The following is a 26,505-nucleotide window of genomic DNA, read 5'->3' on the forward strand; positions in this document are numbered from 1 at the left end:
CTCAAAATAAAATAAAGAAAAAGTTTAAAGCTGCTGAGCTCCAATAAGGCTGACGTGACTGAGCCGTTAAACGTGACGTGGTCGTATCAGCAGACTCACTTGGACTTGTTGATGGTGCGTTTGAGTTTTTTCTCCAGCTGCTTCATGCGGCTGATTGCTGCCGTGTATTTGGCCGCCGTCTCCTTGTGCACCAGTTCGCTCCTCGTCTTGGTGTGCTCCGCCTCCATCACCTGTAACAGCCAATCAGAACTCACCGTCAGACACACACTGAGGTTAAATAAGAAAGCTGGAAGACCAAACAGCTACACATACAGTCCCATCAATGCAAAGAAGAACTAAAATAATGTTCTTCTGTTTCTGGTGTCGGCTCCCCCCACTCCCCCCTCCTCACCCGCTGGGTGGCGTGGTTCAACATCTCCTGCCAGGCGGAGTCAAACTGCCGGTTGTCCTCCTCCAGGAGCCTCTGCTCGGCCAGGGAGATGGTCTCCTTCGCCGCCCGCAGGACCTCAATGGCTCTCTGGAAGTCCTGGGTGGCCTTCTGGGCCTCCAGCTGGGCCTGGAAGACAGAGAGAGATCCAGAGCCGTTATGAAAACTGTAGCTGATTCATTCGTTGTCTATCGATCGCGTTGAAGATCGGTGCTCTTCTTGCTGCATTGGACACAAGTTAGAGAGACGCTGTGACAGCTACAGAGAGGCTGGAGAGGCTCAGAGCTGCTGCAGCCTCCAGTCTGCAACTCCAGCTGTTACAGCTGCAGCAGAGTGACGGATCCTGCCGTCTGTGTGACAGAGATACAGAGAAAGAGGACAAACACACAAGCTGTGTCCCATCACAGGGACGGAGACGTCAGAACAGCTCAACATGACACTGTTATAAATATAAAATCTAATGTAAAACTCCGGACCTGTATTTGTGGCTCATGGTTCATTCATAAAATGACATTACATTGACGGATTACAGTCAGTCAGGTCTGACAGATTTCACGACTGATGACCCACATCGATACGATTGACAGCTTTGCACTTTGGCTGCTAGCGTTAGTTAGCGTTAGCTTTAAGGTGATAAGCTTCAAACGCTAATATGATGAGCTTAACAGTTAACGGGGAAACTCCAGCAGCTGTTCACGATCCGCCAGCTGTTATTTGTTTACTCGACAACGACCGAACACAACGCAATGCTGCTGAGGAGCGAGATGGTTTATCTAGACTCAAACTCAGCACTCTGTTGCTCTCTCTGAACGACAAAAAGACAAACGTCCACGTTATCTGCTATTAACGATTTCACCTTTGACCTTCTTGAGACACTGTCAAGTGAGTTATAACCTTTAAAAACTGCAATCTCAGATATTTCGATTAAAAAACAACCTGTTAGCAACCTCCCAGCATGTAGGCTGTTACAATCATCGACACACTTTATGATAATAAAGTTATATTATTGTTATATTTAACATCAACCCTGGACGTCTTTTGCCACATTTGTCATTGAAATGTCACAACTCGTACAGTATGAATCCAACGTACTGTAGATGTCTTATTTATGAGCCTTCAGTCCTACTAAGACCACACCTTCATAGGCCCTGAACAGAGTGTGTGTGTGTGTGTGTGTGTGTGTGTGTGTGTGTGTAGCATGGTGTCAGCAGCATTAAGCTAATCCTTTCCTTCCTTTTTCTGATGTGTAAGCTGGAGCTGTCTGCACCGACTTTAACCCAGAATAAGGTCTTTATGTGTGACTGAATGAGTAAGAGAGGGTGTGTGTGTGTGTGTGTGTGCAAACATATCGTACAGTATGAATGTGATGAATCATCACTGATGTGTTGCAGGCATCTCTCTCTCTCTCTCTCTCTCTCTCGACAAGCTTTTCTAAACTTTTCTGAGGTTTTGAAACAAACACCTGGACTCGGAGGAGGAGCAGACTGTAAGAAACTGTACAGAGAGACGGATTTCTCAGGCTCACTGAGAAAAACATGAATATGAAGCAGCTGAAGAAGTTTGCTGAATATTAAATCAGAAGTTGATTCCAGTGACCCAGTTTGACTGAGTTACTGTCCAAACTTGACTGTCTCCGTGTCTACAGGGGCTCGGCAGGGACCCTCGTGTACTAAAAAGACTTTTGTATACGGACTTGGGTTTAGGTGAACTACTTCTAATGTTGTCACTTTATCCCCAAGTTTTAATAGTGTTTAGTGAGGCTGAAAGTTAAACGTGGACGAAAATAATGCTTGTTTATGTTTATCTACTGGATAACCAAATATCACACTTTCATTTCAATAGTACGCACGTGTATTGAAAATTGTTTTACTTACATTATACGGATGAATACTCGTAAAAACGTGGCAGTTATCTGCAGTTTCAATCCCTCCATCGACTCTCTGGAGTCTGCAGACGCTGTGACGTCACCACGTGCTCGCTGTAATGTCATTATCGTCGGTCATCAACGTGCCAGCACAGCAAGACGCAAACAACCTCTGCCTTGTTTCCGTCATGTGTTCGTCTTTGTATTCCACGCTGCCTGAATCCACATGCTGACATGCTGAGGTGTCGCCTGCAGTAAAGTCCGCTGTCGTCTAACACGAAGGCGCTGCTCGAGCAACACCTCCTGTCAAAGTGTCCCTGAGCAACAAAAGTCAACTCATCGCCTGTTTATGTTCTCAACCAGCGAGTAAAGAGGCTGCTAATGCTAGCATTTAACTCAACGTACGGCTGAGAGCGACATCGTGACGGATTCACTCATGAAAGATGAACTGGGTCAGTCCGACACTTTGACCCAGACTGAAATATCTCAACTACAGCAGACTGACATGAAATCTTCATGTTCTCCAGAGGATGAATCCTAACGACTTGCAAGTCAAACTTTCCACTTCTCCAAGTCTTCATTCCTGTCGGCTTCAGCTGTGCTTCACGATGAATGCTGATTTGCATGCAAACAGGCTAATGCTAACACAAGGATGGGTTGTGATGTACACCTGGCTAAACAGACAGGTGGGCTGTAGCTTCAAGAAGAGGACATAATAATAATAACTGCATAAATGTTGCTTACTGGCCCAGGCTGCATAATCAGTCCTCTTGTTGTTTGTTTGTTGGTGTCGAGGTGCAACTCACATACCAGTAAAACTGTTGATTGATTCAAGTTGAAAAGCAAACAATACGTTGTCACCCCTCTAATGATTACAGCCTCACAAGTTTGTCTTGTTTTCCTTCTCCTCCTCCTCCTCCTCCTCCTCGTCTTCATCTCTTGTCACGTTGCCCACGATCAAGCCTTCCTACATGTGTTTACCCCCCCCCCCCCCCCTTCTGTCAGCACGAACATTAAACACTCGGCTTCAGTCAAGAAGGACAAAAACATCAGAGGGTGTTTTTTTGTTCTCATAAGGACACATTCAGGGTTAATGTCTTCCCAGTTTAAAATGAACTCGTAGAGCTTCAACTGGTGACCAGTACACTTTTTTCTGCTGCACATTCTTTTCAAAGCAAAAACTTTGTTCAGGTTTTTCACGGTTGAGAAGTTTTATAAACCAAAACGCACTAAATAAAAGCACATTTGAAGCGTGTCTGCTTTTCAGACAAGAACGACTGAAGCACAACGACAGACAAACAACTCAATTCAGCGTGGAAATAAAGCTTCAGCTTCTTTTCTCTTCATCCTAGTTTTTCATATCAGTGTCAACATGTCAGCTACAGACAATCGTCTTCTTTCACAGTCGACTCTGAAGGAAGAGAGCGAAGGAGAGGATGAAAGAGGGAGAGAGACGAGTGGAAGGAATTTAAAGAAATAGATAGATTAAAAAGTCTGTCACGCGATGCCGATTAACAGTTTAATCTAAACCCCCTCGTTAGTATGTGTGAGTTGGAGTTCCCATCAACAGCCTCCACTCTTCTGGTCTCAGTCTTTCCACCAGATGTTGGACCTGCTGCAGGGATTTGCGGTTGAGGTCAGGGCTCTGTGCAGGCCACCACACTTTATGGAGCTGTCTTAGCTGGATATAAAGATTATTAAAACCTACAACGACTAGACGGCAACAAATACCAACTGTTTCCCCCAACATACAGAGAAGCAGGGGGGCACAGATTCAACATCTGGGTAAATACAGACTCACTAGATTCGACAGTCACACTGCTGAAGCATTAGGAAGGGCCCTCTTATGACACCAAGCTAAATCTGTTCCGATGCCCATCTGGGAACCTGACTAATGTTTTAAGACAGACTTGACAGAAAATGGTGAACCTATCCTTTCCAATAATGATAAGAAGAACAACAAGCTGCGACTGGATCAGGGGACAAACAATGAGAATCCTTCAACACCACACATACTGTGAGTTTATCTCCCCAACTGAACCAGACCGGGACAGACTCATCGCGCCCATCGTGTCGCATTAAGACAGACCAAACCCTGCACAGCAGAGCAGTGACGTGCTGCTTTAGTCTCGGCGTGGTTTCACGGTTCACAGCAGTCGCCGTCGCTTCTCTTCAGGCCGGGTTTAGTGAAGAAAGGTGTCGAGACCGCAGCAGGTCGGTTCTGCTTTCAACAGCAAACGAGAAAACTCAGATTCAAGTCTTTAACTTCTCCATTTCTGATGTTAGTTTCTGTCTCTTTCATTATTTCCTCTCCCTCTGAATCATCTCTTCAGTTTCTGCTCATTTATCCAATCTTTCTCTTTTTGTCTCCGTCTCGTCTTTCCATCAGTCTCTTCTGCCCTCGAATCTCTCACCCTGTCTCTTCCACTTTGTCTTTCTGCCCCTCCATTGCTATCTTTATCTACCTGTCTTCTTGCATCCATCTCCATCTCTCCCTCCATCTCATCCTCTCTCCTCTTCATCTATCTCCCTCCTCTCCCTCCTGTCTGTCACTTTCTATATCCCACTTAATCTCTCTCGCTGCCACATTTCTGCCTCTTTTACATCTCTTGCTCAATCTTTCTCTCTCCGTTTCCTTCTACTGTTCTCTGCATCATCTTCACTCCCTCTTACTTCCTATCATTTGCTCTGCGACTTCATATTTTAATCACTCTGCATGCTGCCCATGAAATTTTCAGAGAGGCGATCCTCCAGAGGGAAGCCGATGTGTAAGTAATGCAGAACTTCAGAAGCCAAGCTGCGATCTGTCTGTCTGTCTGTCTGTCTGTCTGTCTGTCTGTCTGTCTGTCTGTCTCTGGGAGAAAATGCAATTTTGACTCTACAATTATTCAAGAGAGCCTTAAAAGAGAAAACATGCTTTGTTAACTTGTTATCTGAAAAAGAAGCATGAAGGCAGAGAGGAGGAAAAGAAAGATGGAATAAACATACGATCCTGATACTGACTCTTCTAATCGATTCTCAACTAAAACTATTCTTGTCATAATATTTGAGTAAGAAAAGAAACTGGAAAACATGTTGAAATGAAAAACCTTCTGTATTTGGAGAGGATTATGTTCACGGGGGGGGGGGGGGGGGGGGTTGTCTTTGGTAACTAAACTCATCATCCAGCACAGAGACATGAATTTTATCTAACATTGTTAAAATGAGTACACCGGTACTGATCCGGCATATCGGATCACCCGAACTCCCCTAAAGAAAACGGGGTTTATCCTTCCAAACAGCCTGCAAAGTGAAATGCCGGAGGACTCTGAAACTGGTTCAATGTCAAAGGGAAGGCGTTTCAAGTAAACTCAAAATGCATACAGTAACGAGTCTGTACAGAGGAATATAATTGCTTTATGGCTTGTAAAAGCTGAATATATATTATGTGAGACTTCAGTCAAACAACCTTCAAAACCTTTTATCGGTCAAACCCCAGCAGAGAGAGGAGGACATAAAGGAAGAGACATGGAGGACAGTCCTCATCATCAGTCAGAGCTGTTGAAGAAAGACGCGGCGCTGAAACGAGCCTTTCCATCATAAAAGACTTTCCACTGACCTTCACATCACAACACATTTTCTCCTGTTGAATGAAACACGTGATACACATGATACACTCCTTCACTCATCCAGAGAGGAATACCTCGAATACTCCGTCTACATTCAGGAAGAGCAGGTACTGGAGTGCTCAGAGGCTTCAAGACAGACGGATCTACATTTGTCCTGTCAGTCCAGGGGCTCAGACAAATCCCAAATCAGTTTGTCTACAACAATTAACACAAGGGAAGGAGGGGGGGGGGGGTTGGAGGAGACAGCATCTCTTTTCAAAGTGACCTGATTTGGCAAATTTTCCAGGAAATTCAATTATTTTTATCTCGGCTCCTCGATCAAGTCTGGCAATTAATTTCCTCTGAAAAGGAAGCACGATCTGGGACAATAACGTCCATTACAGACGGCGGTCGGAGGCCACGTGAGCGCTGTAAACACGCCGTCCTTTCTGTCCCAGCGTGGCCGGCTAAGCCGAGCCTGCAGCAAACCCACGCTTGACGTCGCTGTTTACGAGGTGAACGAACTGCGACTGGCCTAGATATGCGAGAGAGCTTCGACGAGCCACAGACGACAGCAGGGAGGCAGCCTCAGCCTCTGATGTCCGCTTCACGGTCTTTCATGGGGAAATTAACCCAGATACGTCCCGGCTCAGAAGCAGGACTGCTGCGGTTGTGAGTTCAAGAAGGGAAACTTGTAGCAAGGACTCACTTCTTAGACAGGTTAGTCGGTACGTCTAAAAAAAGAATCGGATTATTTTAATGATGACAAACAAGCTTTTTAACATCAGAAAGTACAATTTACAGAGAAAATGGGGGGAAAAAAGACACTTAAAAAATATCTACAATATTCCCAGTAGCCCTGCTGCTCCTTTGAACCCACGTGACCGAAGCGGTATGAACTGACTGATGTTACCGAGTCACAGTCAGAAGTACAAAAGGAAACCACAAAACACCGTCAGAGCTGCTCCGATGACGATCCTGTCTGAGGTATTATGCAACAACTGACGGGCCATTGGCAACACAACACACACACACACACACACACACACACACACACACACACACACACACACACACACACACACACACACACACACACACACACACACACACACACACACACACACACACACACACAGTGTCCTGGGTGGCTTTGACCTTCAGCTGCTTCCTCTGCCTCTCTCCCATAAATCTCAAAATCCCTCCATCTTTCACTCCATCCATCCATCAGTAGCATCCCCCGTGGCTAAAGTCTGTGTGACGAGCACTGCCTGCCAGAAACACTTCACTCCAGCGAGGGAGGGAGGGAGATCAACAGAGAGGGGGAGGGAGGGAGATCAACAGAGAGGGGGAGGGAGGGAGATCAACAGAGAGAGAAAGAACGACAGAGAAGGAGACGTGAAAAATAAGTAAAGAAGATAAAAGCCAGAGAGGGAAGTTTGATTCACTGCTGAAGAATATAAAATGTAAATGTCAAGTAATTAATGGCCTCAAATTCTGTGTTTTGTGAAACCATTTCATATTACGGAATAAAACAAATACATATAAATAATAATATAAATAACCACTTGTGTTGTAAGTCTGAACTGAAGACTGTATCATTTTTGTGGCTTTTAATTTGAAAAATAAAAATTTTTAAAAAAGTGTTAAAAGATCGCAACAACACAAGTGATTTTTTTTTATTTTTTTTATTTATAGTTTAATATCAGTAAATGTGTGGTCAGCGGTCATTAGCAAACCATCTTCACAGAGCTGACCTTTGAGGGGGCGGGGGGCCCAGAACAGAGGAAGCCATCGTACATTATCAGTTGAAGCAGGCACTTTTATTTCAGCTCCTCTGTTAGAGAAGAAAATGTTGGCAGACAAATACGAGACAAATCTGTCTTTTGAATAAACTGTGAACTTATTGTCCCGTTAGAGGCGGAGCTAATGAGCTTGTGAGGGGGGGGTCACTACTCCTGAAAATGAAATTTGGCACACTGCAGCTAGAATGACGTTTCAATTGAAAATGCTGGATGTTTGCCTTTTATTGATTTTTGTGGCACTCCATACTGCCACACCCAAACCTCACCCACCTCACCCCTCCACTCACCCGCAGCCCCTCTCTGAGCCCCATCTGTCTAATGGGAGAGGCTGCACAGAGCCCCGTCCTTTCCTTCCTCTACCCACTCACAGCTTCATCTTCCTCTCCACAAATCATCGTCATCATCGTCCGAACAGCCGCGATTTGCTCATCGTTTCCCCCTCCTCTCTCTCTCGCTCCCTCTCCCCCTTTTCCTCACTAATCCCCTGACATCTGGTCGAACCCGGGCCACCGTCACGGAGGACATCCTCACCGCTAACACCCGAGGACGGCGAGCAGGAGGTGGTCTGAGACTTCAGTGTCAAAAAGAGCGCACGTGTGATGTTAGTCCAGGGTTGTTTGAACTGATCAGTGATCTTTCAGGGTACCTTTTTAATATCGCAGACTCGTACTGTCTTTGCTTGCATTTTTTGTTCTGCCTCCGGGAAGCAGACTCGTCTCGCATCACTGCATCAGTCTTATCACAAGACATCTCTTAAAACTCATCCTCCCATCTACAAATTCACTCCTCGCTTGCTTCATCCCCCATCCAAATCGTGTGCACTCCAATGTTGAACTCAATCTCCCTGACTGTCTTTCAAACTCCGAATGCCTGTCCTCTCTCTCAGCAGACACCAGCCGACCCGCAGACACACAGTGTGCTGCTGCAGGCCGAGCTGGCTGCTGGTTTCAATCCGCCTCTGCAGTCGCCACATTGAAAATGAGGCACGGAGTCATCCACTTTCAGACTTTAGTGGTCCATCGTAATAAGAAAGCAGTAGACTCAGAGCGCCTGACTGTCATACTGATGGAATAACCAGCAGGGACAAAGAAACTTGGCCCCAAAATATAAAACCCAACAGACGGATGTCCTCACACACTGTATGAGACACAAAAACAAACACTCACATATCCTCACTGCCTTATTTCCATCTCCAGCCTTGAGTGTTGGGAGGTGAAGTGGAATAAAGAGGGAGCCTGATGCATATTTCATCACGTTAAAAAAACACTTCTGCTGAAGGTTTAACCCCCCCCCCCCCCCCCCCGCGCTCCGTCCCTCCGGAGTCAGCACTTAAAAACGTGCGTCTTTGAAGTGATGTGCACTCAAGCAAACACTCCACAAACTTTTTAGCTTGGTCACCCTGACCCACTTCCTCCACTAGCCTTCAGGTCGTCAGTAAGTGCGTCTCTTTTTTCCCTTTTGGACCACCTGACAAACCTTCACCTGGGAGATCAGAGGGGAAGAGAGGAGCTTACTCGAGCAAAAGAGTCCTATCTGCTCACAAACTCTAAGGGCACGGTCACAAATCAGTCATGACAGCAACATTTGAGACCGAAATCAATTCATTTCAGTGGAGTCGCCGCAATCACTGGATTCCCGCACAGTGGAAGGAAACTGACACAGTAATTCGGTGTGTCGAAGAAGAAAAGATTTCATGTTAAAGACGCTGGAGGCAGCAGATTTAAAGCCATTTTGACTTTGCACTCAAAAGTTGTTGTTTCAGCTTTTATGACCGGTTAATAAATCTGAATTAAAATAAAGCTAAAAAAAACAAACGCAGGCGCTCGACAAGGCTGAAGAGGAGTTTTAAACAAACAAAAGACAATATGTGTCTGGTGACAACAAACCCTGACAATACCGTCAAAGTCTGTATCAAAAACATGCACCTTAAAGGTTTGGAGATTATTAACGGGTTATTAAAGAATGTGAGACCAATTACAGGTCGAAGATGAAAAAAAATCACCCTTTAAATGACATCTGAAAACAAGCCGCTAGAATATTTCCAACCCATTCAGTGTTGGGCCAAAGTTTATTTTCCTTTACCCTGTCTTTAATTCTTTTTACATTCAAACCATTCTCTCTGTTTCTCTTCCAGTTACCAATTAGCAGTTCATGGGGAGATTATTGCATGTCATCTCTAACCTTCTCTACTTGTGCTTAAAATATGCCATTACCTGCTTCTTTCTTCTGCTTTTCAAATGTTCGGCACGACTTGAGAATGAGACAGGCCTCCCACATTCACTTGGACAAACTGTGAGGATGTTACGGTGACTTTCCAGATAATTCAAGATCTCAAAATTGGCTTTTAGGCCTGAGGTGCACTATGCATCATACAAAATCCTTTTTTTAAATTGCGTACTTTTAAGACCACCAATTTAATTTAAAAAAAGCCTCATTTTTGTTTTCAAAACTTTCAAAGATTTTTCAAGGCCCAAGGGGCACTCAAGGGGAAACCCTCATTGTGCTGCATAATCACTGACTCATGAGTCATTAGCTGCCAGCGGGAGGCCTGATATGCAAATGTAGATTATCCAGCGCTCTCAGAGTTATCTTCTATCTGGAGTCAAGGTCAACCCGAGTCATCTGTCTCCACCAGCCGCTCCCTGGGCGCTGCCGGCTGCTTATCTCAACTGCAAATAATGTGTTTCTTATCAAAGTGAGTGGGAGAGCGATGGAGGGAGCACAGAGAGAAGGATTTTCTGAACGGGAAAAACAAAACAGGGAGTCAAGCTAACTATTGTAGGCACACAGCGATGACGGAGAAGGACAACGCTGAGCTGAGATCGAGAAATGAAGGAAGAACAAATTTACAAAATGAATATGGAAGGGAAAAGTATGATAGAACATAAGGGCAGGAAGAAGGGAAAGACAGAAAAGACCCAAAGGAGAGGTTGACGGAAGAAATAAAGAAATGGAAAGGCATCAAATGCACTACGAAGGGATGGAACAAATAAAAGGACAGAGAAAGGAGGAAACAAGCAAAAGAAAACTGACAAAACAAAGAAAGAAAGTGGGCTGAGTTGCAGAGGTTTCCTTTCCTCGCTGCTGAACAGATTCAGTAATCAATAACAAAGCAAGTTAAAACTAAAAACACCAAGAACACAATCAAACTTCTGCTGAAGTCAACCTTCAACAAATAAAAGCCAAACAAAAGAGCCGGCGGTGTTGTGAACTGAGACCAACACTGTACAAAGAGTGTGTGCGTGTCTTTCACTTAGATATTTTTAGCTGGGAAATCATTAAAAACACATGACATCAAGGTGGTGTGTGTGTCAGAGGCCATTTACAAGATTCTCAAAAGCTGATAACTGTTTTATTAAAAAACACTCGACACCCTCAGTGAGAAGGAAACAAACAACACTCAACAGCTTTTATCTTGGTTCCAGTAGGAAATCTGTGTCGTACTACAAGCATTCCTTTTATACGTCTACAGTGCTGCGGGGGCTGAAGGCATTCAGATCTTTAACAAGACGGTGCCATCCTTTAAGGGGCCGAGGCTCATTTAGAGATGAAGTCGATATGAACGACAAGGAAAACAAGACGAGGTGGACGGATACGAAATCCCAGCGAGGAATCGGAGGCCGATTTGTTCATGTTGAGCAAGAAGAAGAACTTTCTGCTCTAAGAGATCCTGCTCCGTCCTCTCAGATCTACAAAGTGCAGTATTAAACAGAAAACTGGCAACAATCCACTTGCATGGCAGCGTGAAGTGTCAGATACAGGGTTACCTGCACCTAGTAGGCGATTACTATCTATCGTCTTAATTCAAAAGTCGAGTTTCCTATTTACTCGTAAACACGAGTCTTCGAGCAACACTGCCATTCCTGCTGGCGTGGCTAAAAAATCTAAATGCCCCCCGATCAGCCAGCTCAGGTTTTAGTGCTTTTAAACATTTATTACATCTTGCTCAGCACACTTATTTTGTTTTACAGTCACTCGAATAATGTGACACTAAACTTCATTGATCCCTGCTGAAAAATGTTATTTCCACTTTCCTCCTTCCACAGCAAATCAAAAGTGCAGGATCAGCTTTATGACTCGATCACATGGCAGCAGGACAATTACTTACAAAAACAGGGGAGGTCGTCTTCCAGTCCCGAAAACCACAAACCTGCTTGCTTCCCTTTTCGCAACTGGATTATGATGCCAAAAACATTTGCAGGTTTTTGCATTTGAAAGAACTAGTACTGAAATGATTAGTTAGTTAGTGGTTTATCAAGCACAAATGTCAAACAGATGTCGCTTTGCTCTTTTATATCATTGTAAATTGTATGTCAAAACAAGACATTTGAAGGCATGACCTCGGCCTCTTGGTGATTTTCCATTATTTTCCAAAATCTTGGAGACTAAATGATGAAAATAAGTAACATTACATCAATTAATAAACAACATCTATGGCCGTATATGGAACTATGAGCCCAAAAAGTCTCATCCAGAACATCCTCTCCAGACTTACTGCAAGCAAAGCCTTGGCTTTAAATGCTAGACTAGTGCAGTGAATTACTGCACTAGATCTGATAAAAAACTCCACTGCAGCCTGTAGCCATCAGAGGGGGGGGGGGGGCAAAGAGAAGGTCTGAGCATGGGGGAGGGACCGGGAGAGACGAGTGATGAAAAGATTTGATGGCTGGCTTACCAAAACTCACGTTGATCCTTCTCTGTTGATATAAAACATAACAAAGACTAAAACCACCCTCGGAGGCGTTTGGAGAGCAAGTTAACAGTTAAACACACCAGATGGAAAATGTTCATGCAGGCCTGGATTCAGCTACGGCGAGGCTAGAAATCCTGGCTGTGATTTCAAACATCAGACCTGCTGAGAAAACCTGAGACAAATCAGCAAAGTGTCCTTGAGCAAGTTGCTTCAACCATAACTACAGTAAGTACAACGCGAAGGGGGGGGTATAAGAGTAGATTATTACTGCTGCGGTTATTCATACAGAGTATCTCAGTCGTCAGACTAACAACAGATAATGGCTCTGCTGAGTCTTGATCTGTGGCCTGGAGGAAATTGGACAGTCGGGTACATATTGCAGTGAGAGTTTATAACACTACTCAGACCTCATCCTGTGGGAAGCTGAAATACGGCGCTCACGTTACAGAATCTACTCCTAACACGTCTTCCCGGGTGACGTGGCATTGTGTTGTGGCGCCAGTTGAGCCAGATTAAAATGAATTATGTTTCGTGCCTCCAACGTACCACTGCACTGTGGCATACACTGCACACATGTCCAACCTCCAAACCCAACTCAGGTGGGCGACTCCACAGTCCAGATGTTTCCTCTTACCTTGGAGGGACAAAGGAAGGAAACCTTATCCTTCCCTGTCCTACTATCCTTAGTCTCCTTACTATTCAACCTTTTTCAAGTTTTGGCTTTCACAGCAGAGGAGAAAGTTTTGATGATTAATGGTCAAATAAAATTAAATATTCTCATACAGACACCCTGAAGACAAGGAGAGGACGATAATAAATAACCCTCCAACCTTCCATTTAAACCTGACCCTCAACCCAAATTTACTGTCCCAACCAGCATAAAAGCTGAGTGGAAAAGGACAGAGGTCAAGATCAGCTGCAGAGCAGCATCTTTAGAGCTGGAAGGTGCCTTCCAGGGCTGCGTTCCTTGTTGTTTGTTCAAGTTACAGGACAGTCTCTCTAACTTTCTAACCTAGCATGAGGAGACCAAGTAAAATCTCCTCCGAACCTTTAACTGATCGTTTTTCTCAGACCGACGTCGAGCTAAATTAGGCTGTTTGGTCGTGCAGAAAAGTCTGATGGAGTATAACGGACAGTCGCGGCAAAACTGTGTTCATAAAGAACTTATCCAAATGGTTTTCCTTACAGAGTAAAAAAGAGTGAGGATAAAAATGCTGGTGATTTTACAATGTTTTGCCTCTCTGTAGGGAAGCACGAACCCTCAACCTCAACTGCATGTCTAATTCTCCTCCCTCTCACGCTCGTCTTCTTCTTCTTACTTCAGAGTGATGACCCATCCTCTCTCCCCCTTCACCGCAACATATTTCTGCACTTCACAACCATACATGACATTTCTAGGGGCACAAGAGAAACATCCATAATAGATACAGTATTCCTGCTGGGCGTAAGCCGCAGCATATTCTACAGTTAGCATGAAGTTGTTCCAGATACATGCTGAAGAAGTGAAAGTAAATGTCAAGAGGAGACAGAAATAAATCAGGCCAGCAGGTGAGCTGACAGGTAGAGGGAACTAGAACGATCACATGGTGTACATCCTCAGCTCAGTTCCCTCAGGACCATCTCAATCACAACCCACAACCAGGGGGGGCGACTCTTTCTCATCACATTTTTACAAATTACTTTACAAATAATTAAAGCCCAAAGAACAAGCCGAACCACAACATGTTTCTATCTGTACGGGTCTTTGAGTTCTTCAAGGATTTTCGTATTTTTGGCCACAAATGTGATCAATGTCAACATTTCCGTGTGATCCGTAATCTGTAGTAATAGTAGCAGTGGCCTCAGAGAACTTAGTTTAAACGGGTTAAAAAAGGACACCACGTCGAAAAAGGGGAAGTCCAACTACAGTGTGACTTCACAGAAACGCTTTCATCATTGCCCGTGTTTCAGCACAGCGTGGAAAACTAGCCCTCATATTTACAGCAGTTACTTATCGCCTCCTGAAAACCTGAATGCAACCGATAGCCCTCCTTTACGAGCCATGCCACGAGGAGGGGAGCCAAGAAAACTACAGAAAGAAGCCTTTCAGAGTCTCAGTCGATCCCTGCGCTTCCTGACTGAGAGCTTACAGCTGTGTGGGCTCTTATCGAGATGTGCAGGTGGCTGCTTCCCCCTTTATTTACCACACACACACACACACACACACACACACACACACACACACACAGAGTGCTGAGGCCAAGCTGAAAAGGGAACTGAGATCGTGGTCTGAAATTGTTGTGTAGTTCCCTTTCCTCACCAATTTTAAGCTGTGTGTCCAATTGCTGCACTTTATTGATCAACTAGACCGAAAGGGGTTAAAGTTGACGCATGAAAGTTCTCCTCCACAAGCAACATCTAGAAGCTGGACGGCAATGAATGAGATGTAACTTCTGTAAAGACGTGAAGATTGAACCAAGCAAAGCGTTCACAGTATTGTTGACGCACGTACTCAAGATCTGTGGCAGTAAAACGAGACCCGATTCGACCGATTATAATTCGGACCTACTCAACCAACTCCCTCCGCGCCCTATTGACTGACCTGTCTGGCCAACCTGCGGGCCTCCCAGTAAGGCTTGGACTCCTCCACAGCCTTGCCGATCTTCTTCACCAGTTCGTCCAGCTTCACCGTGGCCTCAACCAGGACCGAGCGGAACTTCTGCCTCGCGTCCTGACAGAGAGAGAGAGAGAGAAGCTTCAGTAATTCAAGTCAACACACTCTGCAAAAAAAACAAAAGGATACCAACATAACTAGCTGAATGTTTCTCTGATCACGCAGATCAACTGTCTGAAAAACTACAAAATGTGTGTACCAAACTGTAATTGGTCAGGTAATCTGTAGCTCACTCCTACCATGCGATGTATCACCACACCCTGCACTTCCTTTATGCAGGGATTTGAAGGCTTTTTTCAGTGAACACTATCATTCTCCTAAACTCTGCACCAAGCACACTTAATAAAACCTTAACCGGAATTAGGCGACTTTAAACATCTGCCAAAACCCCACTTAGAAACAAATCAAATTAGTGTTTCATTGAGTTAAAAAGGAAGCAGCTATGTAAAGTGTTTGGGTGTTTTAGCTCTTGACCTTCATCTTACTAGCTGCTTGTTAGGGTCATACTGTAGTCAAGGAAATGAAAGTTGCTCTATCGCTCTGAGTTACAGCTGGAAAGAACTCAAGCATCTAAAACCCCAGAGCTCCAAAAGTAGGTCTAAATAATGGATAAGAAACATTCGCTACCAACCATTAAACTGAATCTAATCTGGGCAAAAGATTCACACCATGTGCCAGATAAAGCTGACACAGTTTTTTCTGAGAACAAGAGTGTCCCAATAAACAGTGAAAAACAGACGCCAGCCGATCTGTTGACAGCCGCCTGTGAAAAACGAACGTCCGATATAATTTTGTTAGCTGGTTCGAAGCCAACCGTTTGTTCCACTTCAGAGAGATGTGTTCGATCGTTGGTACTCGTCCAGGGGAATTTCTCAGACTGATAAGCATTCAGCTCTGAAATTTCATCAAGGTTTTCTAATTGGCATGAAGGGCACAGAACTTTCTAAGAACAAGAACAAAAAGAGAAGAAGGAAGAAAAACAAGTTAGAGACTTCACGGATCCCGGCGGGGAAATTCTCTTCGGCGGGGTCAGTCATATAAGTGGTATCTGGGGCTGGGGAGGGGGGTCAGCAGGACGACTGAGTCACTCATTACTGATTGGTTAAAGCAAGACAAAACAAACAAAAGAGCTTACGACTGCAGAGTCCCATCTCGCTCTTTATCATGGTGGAGCGCTTGTATAACTCTTGTAATGAGTGAATATATTTAAATCTAGATATTCATTTCTGTGAGGAATGGAGGACTTCTCCGCTCTCTCTGCTTCCATCCAAGACAGAGTTCCTTTGAACTAAAGGATGCTGTGAAAAATTCCCCTCAACTAACTCGGATCTGTGCTACCGTTGCCACGATATCATACGATAACTTCTCACAGCTTCAACCTTCTTGGTCGTTATTATGATGTTTTCAATGTCTTTTATAGGTGATGAAGGTTCTGCAGGTGTGTAGTCTGGCAACATGTAGACCACCACAGTGGTCCACAAACTTCCCCAAACTTGTACTACATTAGCATTTCTAGCATGTCTGTCACTCGAATCACCAGCAGCATAAGAATAAAGTAGGATGAATGTTCAGATCGTAAATCAAGAGCAACAAGACGTACGTGGTCGCAAAAACAGATGCTGCAAAGGTTCCAGTACACTGTACAACAGATGATGCATAATGGAAAGGGCTGGGTGAATAAATAAAAGTCAGGGTGTGAGGCTAAGTCTTTAAATAAGGCCGTAAGAGACTCCTGTGCTGCCGTATTTTATATTCACCCAGAGCACAAGATGTTTGCGTATTCATTAGACAGTTAGAAAGTCTATGGACATTAGATGTGGCTGAGAGACAGCTGTTAGAAAATAACCTTTTGGTGAACTTTAAAACTCAGAACAGAGAAACCCTCTGAGGCAAGCGACTGGGGATCTCATTATAACACACAGTGAAAATATGTAATATAATAAGTATATAATTAGGATTATTGACGAACTGTGTTAGTTCATTAGTTTACCAATTTACATATAAAGACACAACACAACAATAATATGAGAAAACGATCAGCAGTGGACAACTCCAAGCAGACAGCGCTTGATTCTACTGTCAACAGAGCTCAGTGTTGGATTAAATCAGAGGCTCCTGTCCAGCCTTTAAAAATGTTTGGTATATTTCATCTTCCACCTCTAAATGAACACTTGTTAAAACTCTTGACGGGGCGTTGTAGCTCTCGACCCTTGACCTTCATCTTACTAGCTGCTAGTACAGTTGATAGTCAAGGAAATGAAACTTGCTCTGTTGCTGCATCGGTCGTGAGTCACAACTGGTAGGAACACGAGCATCTAAAACCCCAGAGCTCCAAGATGAAACCACAAAAAAGTAGGTCTAAATAAAGGATAAGAAACATTCGCTACCAACCAATAAACTGAATCTAATCTGGGCAAAGTCTTCACACCGTGCGCCAGATAAAGCTGACACGATATGAATTTGTTAACGAAGCAAACGGTTTGTTCCATCTTGGAGATGTGTTTGTTCATTGGTAGTGATTAGTTCCCAGAGTTAGGATTATGGACTGTGGGTGTCTAGGTAGTTAATTAGTTTACTAACTTACATATAATGACACAATTTTACAGGATCAAATTAAATGCATTCAGTCCAAATAATACTCATATATAATATATTCCCGGAGAGAAACTACAATAACAGTGAAAGTGTCCTGCACGTTCCATTACACCCACTGGTGTTTGACTAGTTCATGTAGGAACAAGCAGAAATTTGAAGAACTGCCTCGTGTTGTTTGTCTCAGTAAGTTTATCTGAATTTCTATAGTAAACATCTGAAAGGTGTCACGTTCGAAATAACCTGTAAGCTTCAGCCTCAGTGCTGAATTAGCATGATATACAGTATGTAGCCATCAAATTGTTCGAGTGGTAAATCTGCCATCATCATCGTTGTCAACTGCATCTGTGCAGGTGTTGCACCAGTAACTAGGTGGGTCCGAAGGGTCCAAAGTACTGTGACTTGTGCACTCAAAAGCTTGCATTGTCATGCATTTGGTAATCCACTTTGGATGGAATCAAAGGCTGCATTCAATTGCAACTACTCAAAAACAATGTTTCACAGGTAATTTGTTGAACTTAAAAGACGATCTAAAGAAAGAAACTCATGATGCCAAAGTTCCGATAGAAAGCTCAACCTTAGTTATCCAACTGCAGAACTCTGCCAAAACCCCCTTATTGGAAAATCCTATTAGTGTTTCATCGAGGTAACAACAGGCTGCAACTTCAACCATCGCCACAGACTTGTTCCTGTCCTCAGTTTCTCCTGCTACAGTTTTGAAGTCATGAGTGATCAGCGACATAACAAAAACAGTAGCACAATACACATTTCAGGCAGTTTTCAGCTCATCAGTTCGATATATAAACAAAATGTGTTCGAGAAAGGATGTCTTTATCACAGTACTGCATCAAACAGGACACCGTCGTTGTGGTTAGATTACCCAGAAGGCCTGAGGCTGTGAGGGGCTGCAGCAGTCCGAGGTGTTAGATCTACACAGGCAGCTGGAACCAACATTACTGTTCAGTTTGCTTTCACTGATGTCGGGGGTTTCTGATGGTATCCAGCCCTCCAGGCTCACAGTCGGTCCTCCCTATTCCTCTCCAATTTGACTTTTAGCCCACGGCTGTTATGACAAAGTGGTGTTTCAGTCCTCCATCACTTCTTCAAAAAGTCCGTCTGTTCCATCCATTCATCTTCTCTTGACCGTCACATCCCTCAGCATGACCCACATTTCTACACCAACTGACACCAATCGATGCATTAATACTGTACGTGTTCTTTCACTGTACTGATGCTGATGTCACTGCACTGTTTAACATCATCTTTAGACATGCCAGTGGCCTGGTCCGCCTCTTTGAGATTGACGTTCGTGGTTTTGAGTGAAACTATTAGACGGATTGCAATGAAACTTGGTTCAGACATTCGTGTTCCCCTCAGGATGAACTGTAATAACGCTGGTTTTTCAGTACTTTAGGTTGATTTTTTAATTTGTCCAACACTTTATGACATTCCCATCAGCCTCAGTCGTACTTTCTGTTTAGCGCTAATTAGCAACTGTTTGCATGCTAACATGCTAAACTAAGATGGTGAACATGACAAATATTATTCCTTCTAGACATCAGTAATGTTGGCATTGTCTTTGCGAGTGTGTTGCAATGATAGCGTTAGCATTTAGCTGACTCTCAGAGTTTTACGACGATATAATCCTCTCATTTGAGAAGCTACGACCTGTGAATGTTTTTGACGAATGATTAAAACATTTTACCAATTATCAAAACTCCTGTTGATTGACTAATCCATTAATCAACTCACAACTCACAAGAAACTAGTTTACAGTCCAGTTGTTTGGGCTCTGTAGTCCAGCACACTGGATTTCAACTGAGACGATGTCTGTGAGAGTTAAAGTGCTGACTTTCAGCTTTAAGGGAAGGAAGGAATCGTGCCCCTTTCTGCCCTCGGTGCCTAGCCCACAGTTTCCACACGATGTGTCGAATGTGGATGTAAACCCCCTAAAATCGAAGCTGAAAGTCAGCAGTTTAACTTCAACGTCATCGCTTCATTTCAAACCCAACAAAAAGGTTATGAAGCTACACAGCCAGCGATTATGGGAAAGAAAGCTTCTACAAATGAATTGGAACAGAGCCATGAACGCATGTCTTTGTCCTCCTCCCCTCTCTGTCCTCTGCTCTGTGTCTCACCGTCTCTGTGATTACACTGATGTTGATGCAGACTGCAGTGCAGTGTCTCCGTCCTCCCTCTCAGGACTCGGACGCTCTCACTGTGACGCACTTCACCTTGTCAACACGTTTGAGCCCTGAGGCATTATACCTAGCACTTGTGGTTATCCGCCAAATTAAATGGCGTTTGCATCATTGCTATGACGGTGCATTAGCTTCTTCACATCACTGAAGTTCCCATGACGATCGGCTCATTATCACTCCAGTCACTCTCCCTCTTCCTCTCATCAGCAGCATGAACGCTTCGATTCAAACGCCGCTTTGGGTCAAATGAGATGATGATCAGTGGAAGTGGAAAATGGGAAATTTCTAAAGGTTTTGGAGGGAAGAGATTAATCCTGGCAGGGAGTCAGTAAAAGGATTTTACCACTTAGTATATTTATGTGCACAGCTGATGAGCAGAGTTAACAGAGGCACTGGACTTGAAAATCCAGTGACTGCAAGCATCTGTCCTCCTGCAGTGTCCTTGAGAAAGACACTAAAATCTTTGACCTCCCTCTACAGTCTGAGGAAGCTGCAACTAGCTTTCATTAGCGAGCAGACTGACGATTATTGTCTCCATTCATTGAATTACTGTTTAGTCTCTAAAAGGCGAGAAAATTGCTTATTTTATCTGAGAACAGTTAACTATCACAGAAGACTGAGAACATTAGCAAATATTGATTTGAAAATTGTGCTACTTTTATAAACGGGTTTGGTCAATCAGGAACAGCAGGGCTGTAACTACTTATTTTCATTACAAAAAATTAAATCTACTGATTGTTTTATCAATTAATCAACTTGTCTTGCAAACAGAGGAGGTCAAGAAAAGCAGAAAATCTTCACATTTAAGCTGGAACTTTTGCCAATTTTGCTTTAAAAAAAAATGCCAGAAATGTTTAGTAATGAATTATCAAATCGTTTCAGCTCGACTGAACAGAAAAGCAGTCGATTGAATCAATCTTTTCTCAGATTTTGTGGCAGTTTGTTTCGTTAAATTTTGGAACTAATCCGTCTTTTAGCGCAGAACCAAGTATTTGCTCAAAGGCATTTCTCGTTTCTGTTGTTTGACGTCATTTAAATGTCTCTTATCTGGTTATCTGTCCACATCCTTAACACACAGTCCTGCTCTATCTCAAAGAGCCACTGGGTGATGTTTGCTTTGTGCCGTGACAGTTTGTGAGCTTTTTTAACCCTCAGACAGTAGACGGTCATAGTCCCGAACAGTGGACGTCTTTGTCAGACACGAAAACAACTTGACCTGATTTTGTAGTTCGTGGAGCCGTAAAGAAAAGGGCAGACACGCGTAAATCAGCAATCAACAGTCGACACAGTGTTGAATACATGCAGGACAGATGCAACCAGGTTCAACTGACCCAACCAATCAAAACACCACAACTGAGCAGATAAAGACTGAAGAGGGTCCCATTTCTCATAGCTCCTGGAACAACAGGGATCAACAGCTTTGCTAAACAGGAAGTGACTGTTGGGAACTGACCACGTCATCATACCATCAACCATTATCTGACCTTTTCAAGACTAATTCAAGACAATTAATCGAGAAGTCGGCAGAATAATCGTCAACGAAAATAATCGTCGGAGGAACATTTAATCAACATTTTATTTCAACACGTTCTTCTGCTGCTCATCATCTCATTTTCAGGCTTTCATTAAGCTGCAGCTCAAAACTGCTTCTACTTTCTTACAGATATGAACTGAATCTGTGAGTTTATGCTCAAACACACATCTTGTTTCTGTTTCTAGACACGTACAACAATCCTTGCTGTTAATTATTGGGAGTAAAAATCACTTTCTCGCCAAATAATAGATCATTTAGAATAAAAACCGTGTACAGACACAAACTAATTAACTCACTGAGCTCCAGCTCCCTTCGAGCTCTCAGCTGCCTGATTAACAGCGTGTACACGTGGACTTTCACCTCCATAAAAGCTACACATCGCTGACCTGCATACATGTAGGCCATCAGACTTTACTGGGTTTTAATGGGATTCAAAGATCAGTTATGCAACTTAAAACAGCCTTGATGGCCCAAGTAGCTGCAGTGCATTACTTCTGCTTGGGTCACAGGTTCAGTGTCTCCATGTTTTTATGTAAAAGTCATTTAGCGAGACTCTGAACTCAGTAAAATGAGTTTATTGTAACACAATATGTTGGCGTCTGTATGTTTAAACCCGGCTGACACGGAGAAAGAGACGTGAGAGCAGAGGTCCAGCTGTAATTCAGAACCTGTGCAGCGATACCTTCAACAGCACTGTCCTGAGGAGGCGGACTGACGGGGCGATTTCACCCCCCGTCAGTCAAGACGTGAAGCCTTATCTGCTGACAGCGGTTACGTGTGCGTGATTACACGCTCCATCAGTCAGACGGGTGAAAACTGACACAGATAACCTGCACACACACACACACACACACACACACACACACATTCAGAGCACATTCAGAGCACATGATGGCTGCGTGTGTGTGTGTGTGTGTGTCAACAGACTGACCTCCAGCTCCGTCTCACATCTGTTGATGTCGTCGGTGGACTGGTTGAGTTTCTCCAGCTCCCCCTGGAAGAGAGATGAAGCAACAGACAGAGGAGGAGGAGGAGGAGGAGGAGGAGAAAGGAATGTCATATAATATCTGGAAGTATAGGAGAGAGGCAACGGGCAACATCTGGAGTGAATTAAGAGCAACACAGGACACCATGGAATTTGAAAATATTCATGTTAAACTGAGGAATCTGTCTGTTTACATTTCTGACGTCTGTTTCTGAGAATAAAACAACTGAAACTGTGAATTGAACATGAAATTAAATATGAAATATGAAATAAACCAGTGAAACACCTCAGTCACAGCTCAAGGGTTGGGGCTCTTTTTCCCAAATTTAAAATCCGTCCGCCTCCCTGCCAGGAGCTCGTTGGCAACATGAAGCCAGATGTTGCTGCGGCACTAAACACTGAGTCCTGTGACTTCCATCATGACATTGAACTGTATTTATCGTCACATCTGGCCAATCTGCTTCATAAAATCTGCTCATTCTTTTCATTACAGTTTGTTTTAAACCGAATAATGAGAATAATACCCTGCAGATTAATCAATAATAATATAATCAGCAGCCCTGCTGGATATCTGTAAGATGAAATGATTAGTCGATTCATCCATTAAGTCGATCGACAGGAAATTAATCGGCTATAGTACTTTTCGTCATTTCTTAGGCAAAATTAGTGAAAAATACCGAATTGATTAAAGTGAAGAGAGAATCCGGCAGATGAATAGATGAAGATGAGAATAACCAGTTTGTAATCTGCTGTTTTTAAATGTTTCATTAATCTGTGTAACCGCCGAAAGGCTGGAACTTTACTTTGAAAAGCTTGAACACAGATGAGGTCATCTTTAACGTTGTTTTCACGTTAAAAAGACGTTTTCTTTACTTACACTGACGGCTCGGGACCAGACCGGAGCTCTGAGCCCAGAACTGACCCTCTTTTACCGAGTCACACCGGCTTTCTAACACACTTCCATCAGATTAACCCACATCTTCACCCTCATCTTCATCATAACACCTTCATATCGTTCATGCGGCATCGTGCTAGGACTCTGTTCTCTGAGCTGGACCACTACGGACCCGTGTCGATGAAAACCACTAATGAATACTGGGGCCGTAAAGGTGCAGTCACCTGGACTCTGGGGTCCACCTCCTCCTCTTCATATTCAGCCTCGTCGTCCGACCGGGGCTCCTTCTCGACGTGATCCATGCTGGAGGCGAAGGACAGATGTCACAGCCGAACAAAGACAGCGCTCGCTACCGGACTCGGAGAGACCCCGGACCCCCGCGGTCTCGGCCGGTCACCGCACGTTGGATTCACGAGCCTGACCGACGTCCCCAGCTCGCGCGGAGGTGGTTTTAGAAGAAGGGCTTGAAGAAGAGGTTCATGTCGGCTTGTGTCCACCGGGGCCCGGCAGCCGCGTCTCTCCGCGCTCAGCTCTCCCTCCGCACTGACACCGGAGCTGAAATGACCGGAGCTCAGTCTCAGACCGGGAACGCCCCCTTGTGCCAGGCTGGGGAGTCTATGAGGGGTAACTAGTGCCACATGGCGGCGAAGCGCATTAGGAACGATTTACTTATATTCAAATATGTATTTGTAGAACCGTTCAGCTGGAGCCGGACATGCCGACACGGTGACTCATGTACTTGTACTTTTCATTTCATGCCACTTTGTACTTGTACTCCAGAGGCTCAGTGTGCACTTTGACTGCATGCTTTGAACATGCACCACAGAGGATGAATCCCAGTGACTTTGGTGAAGTTTTAAATCTCAAGTGAAAGAAGTTCATCTATTAGAATCCAGTCACGAGTCTTACATCTAACATGCATCATCTCTTTTCAGCGCATCGCCAGTTTTTATGGCTGCATTTTATACTCCGAGATGTAGATTCTGTTAACTCCTAGAATGTTTTTTTCTTTTCTGTGTATGTTCATTGGACTGTATGTTCTCTTGTTGGAAGCTCTTCTGTGTACTGTTCTAACGCTGGACTCTCATCACTGTGATGAAGTACTTCTTCTATATCCTGAGATATAACGCTCCCTCCCTCTAAAAAGACACGTTAGAGGATTGTATCTGTGTGCTACGTCCTGCCCTTTGCACTGAATGTGGATCATGTGGACAACATGTACTGTGACACACATCTCTGCACATGAGATAAATTCCTCCACACATACTGGGAAATGTGTTATCTTCTCTGACTGACTGTTCCTAGAAGCACTGGTCAACAAAGCTGCACACGAAGATCATTTTATGAAGTCACAATCACAACAATCACTGAATTACAGGCTTTCACATGTAGATTAGACATGAAGCAGCACGTACTGCACACATTCTGCACCGTGTAAATATTTGATCAGTTTATGTGTGATGTTATTTTCATCAAAACTAATGTTTCTGTCCACAAACTCCAATTCATTTCTGTTCAAATTAGATTCATAACTTGACCACTCCTTCTTGACTCCGTTAATTAATTTAAGCAGCAGTGAAATGACAGAGTTTCTCAGAATAATTAGTAGTTTGACAAAGCCCGTCTGTTTATAGATGTAAGAGAAGGGAAACCCGATGAACTTTGTTGTTTATCCCAGACAGCTGATTGGCTGGTAAACCCCCCACACACACACTATAAAACATATTCATTGTTCTTTGGCATCCAGGCTAAAATCTTGCCATTTCAGTAGAAGGCGGTTCCAATACAAACGTCACAGTGAGATCTGTGGATTTAACTTAAAGGACACAAGACTACAACATCTGAGACTGTGTGACTACAGACTCCTGATGTGGAGAGACAGACCTCCAGCTGCAGCGAGTCTACTTTAATTTGCATCCCACACCATATTCTACAACCTTTCAGGGCTCCACAAATTCATCTTCAGACCGAATATACGGAGCCCCCAGGGCGGCCTTTCATCTGCTGTAAAATGGAATCAAAACATTCATATCTCTCTCAAAGTATTTCAGATGTGTAGAAGGATAAAGGGTTTCTGCAGAGATAGACGCTCACTTTCTCTCGACGTACTGGCATCGTCCATTACATCTTTTGCTTTCATTCCTCCTGCTCACCAGAGGAGAAAGAACACAGCGCACAGAGATTGAAAAGACAGAGGCCTGAGGTGACATTACACAGGTTGCATAACCAACACAATGTGCCTGCTTACCTCCAGGAGCGGCTCAGACGGGAACCATTTAGATGCTGAGGCACTAAGGAAGGACGAGACGGTCAGCCGAGGCAAACGAGAGGAAACCTCAAGTGACTCCATCAGAGTTTTCTACTGCTCTCCCCAAAGAACACATGATGATAAAAGTTAAAATAACTTTAGCCCCAAATCACAACAACAGACCGCTGCGGCTCTTCTACATGACGGCAGTTTAAAGTAGATACAGGTACTCATTATACAAATATTTACTAAAATATACATTTGCTGGGCTGCTCCAAATTTTAGGCCCAAATCACTGAAAGGATTCAGATCCAGAAGAGCCTCTGACAGCTGAATGAATTGTAATGCGCAGGAAGATTACCAGGACGAATCAGGTAATATTCAAACAGTAACCAGTCTAAAGGTCTACATTCCACCATTAAATACATACTCATGTTGGGTTTTAAGTCCATTATTTGAATATTTTTAGACTGATTTAATAATTTGACTACTCTCACTCCGAAGGTGAAGGTGCAGGTGTGCTGACACATTTTTCGAGACCTACTTTCACCACTTCGCTCCCTGCAGGGCTGCAACCCAATATGCCTGCTGAAAAAAGACCCCCGCCGCCCCACGGAGCCTGAAGGATATCCAGAGTCACGTCAGCATGTTCTGCGTCTCCTCGGGCTGCTGGAGATTTGTCTGAATAACAGGATATGTCAAACCCTTTAAAAAGACACTGACTGCAGCGTCCTCTCGCTGCTCCTACACCGCGGTCACAACCCTGACCACTGTGTGTGTGTGTGTCTATAAACCATATGATATATTGCTGCTTGCAGACAGGAAGATCTGTCTTCAGAAAGTAAACTGGCATTGATGTATAGGAAATATATTTGGGGTAGGATACTGGGAACATAATGAAGAACAAAGTATGAGGGATTGATATAACACAACAGTGATTCAGTTTCACTTTTCTTTTCCATTTGCTATTTGCTAAACACACACACAAACACATGTTTTAAGGAGTCATTTGCGCTGGTTT

At 43.9% G+C, this 26,505-nt stretch overlaps 1 protein-coding gene across 1 annotated transcript in view; it reads right to left on the bottom strand.

Moving 5' to 3' along the window:
- sh3bp5b (SH3-domain binding protein 5b (BTK-associated)) overlaps window positions 1–23,767 on the bottom strand; it is a 31,239-nt gene extending 7,472 nt beyond the window's left edge. The window contains exons 1-5 of the mRNA XM_070911697.1: window positions 23,461–23,767; window positions 22,288–22,350; window positions 14,958–15,086; window positions 392–556; window positions 100–230 (exon numbers count right to left, since the gene is read on the bottom strand). Coding sequence (XP_070767798.1) covers window positions 100–230; window positions 392–556; window positions 14,958–15,086; window positions 22,288–22,350; window positions 23,461–23,538 — 566 coding nt within the window. The 5' untranslated portion in view covers window positions 23,539–23,767. The remainder of the gene's footprint in view (window positions 1–99; window positions 231–391; window positions 557–14,957; window positions 15,087–22,287; window positions 22,351–23,460) is intronic.
- Window positions 23,768–26,505: the final 2,738 nt, after the last annotated feature.

Source organism: Enoplosus armatus, chromosome 9 (assembly GCF_043641665.1).
Source record: "Enoplosus armatus isolate fEnoArm2 chromosome 9, fEnoArm2.hap1, whole genome shotgun sequence".
In the NCBI taxonomy this organism is placed as follows: Eukaryota; Metazoa; Chordata; class Actinopteri; order Centrarchiformes; family Enoplosidae; genus Enoplosus; species Enoplosus armatus.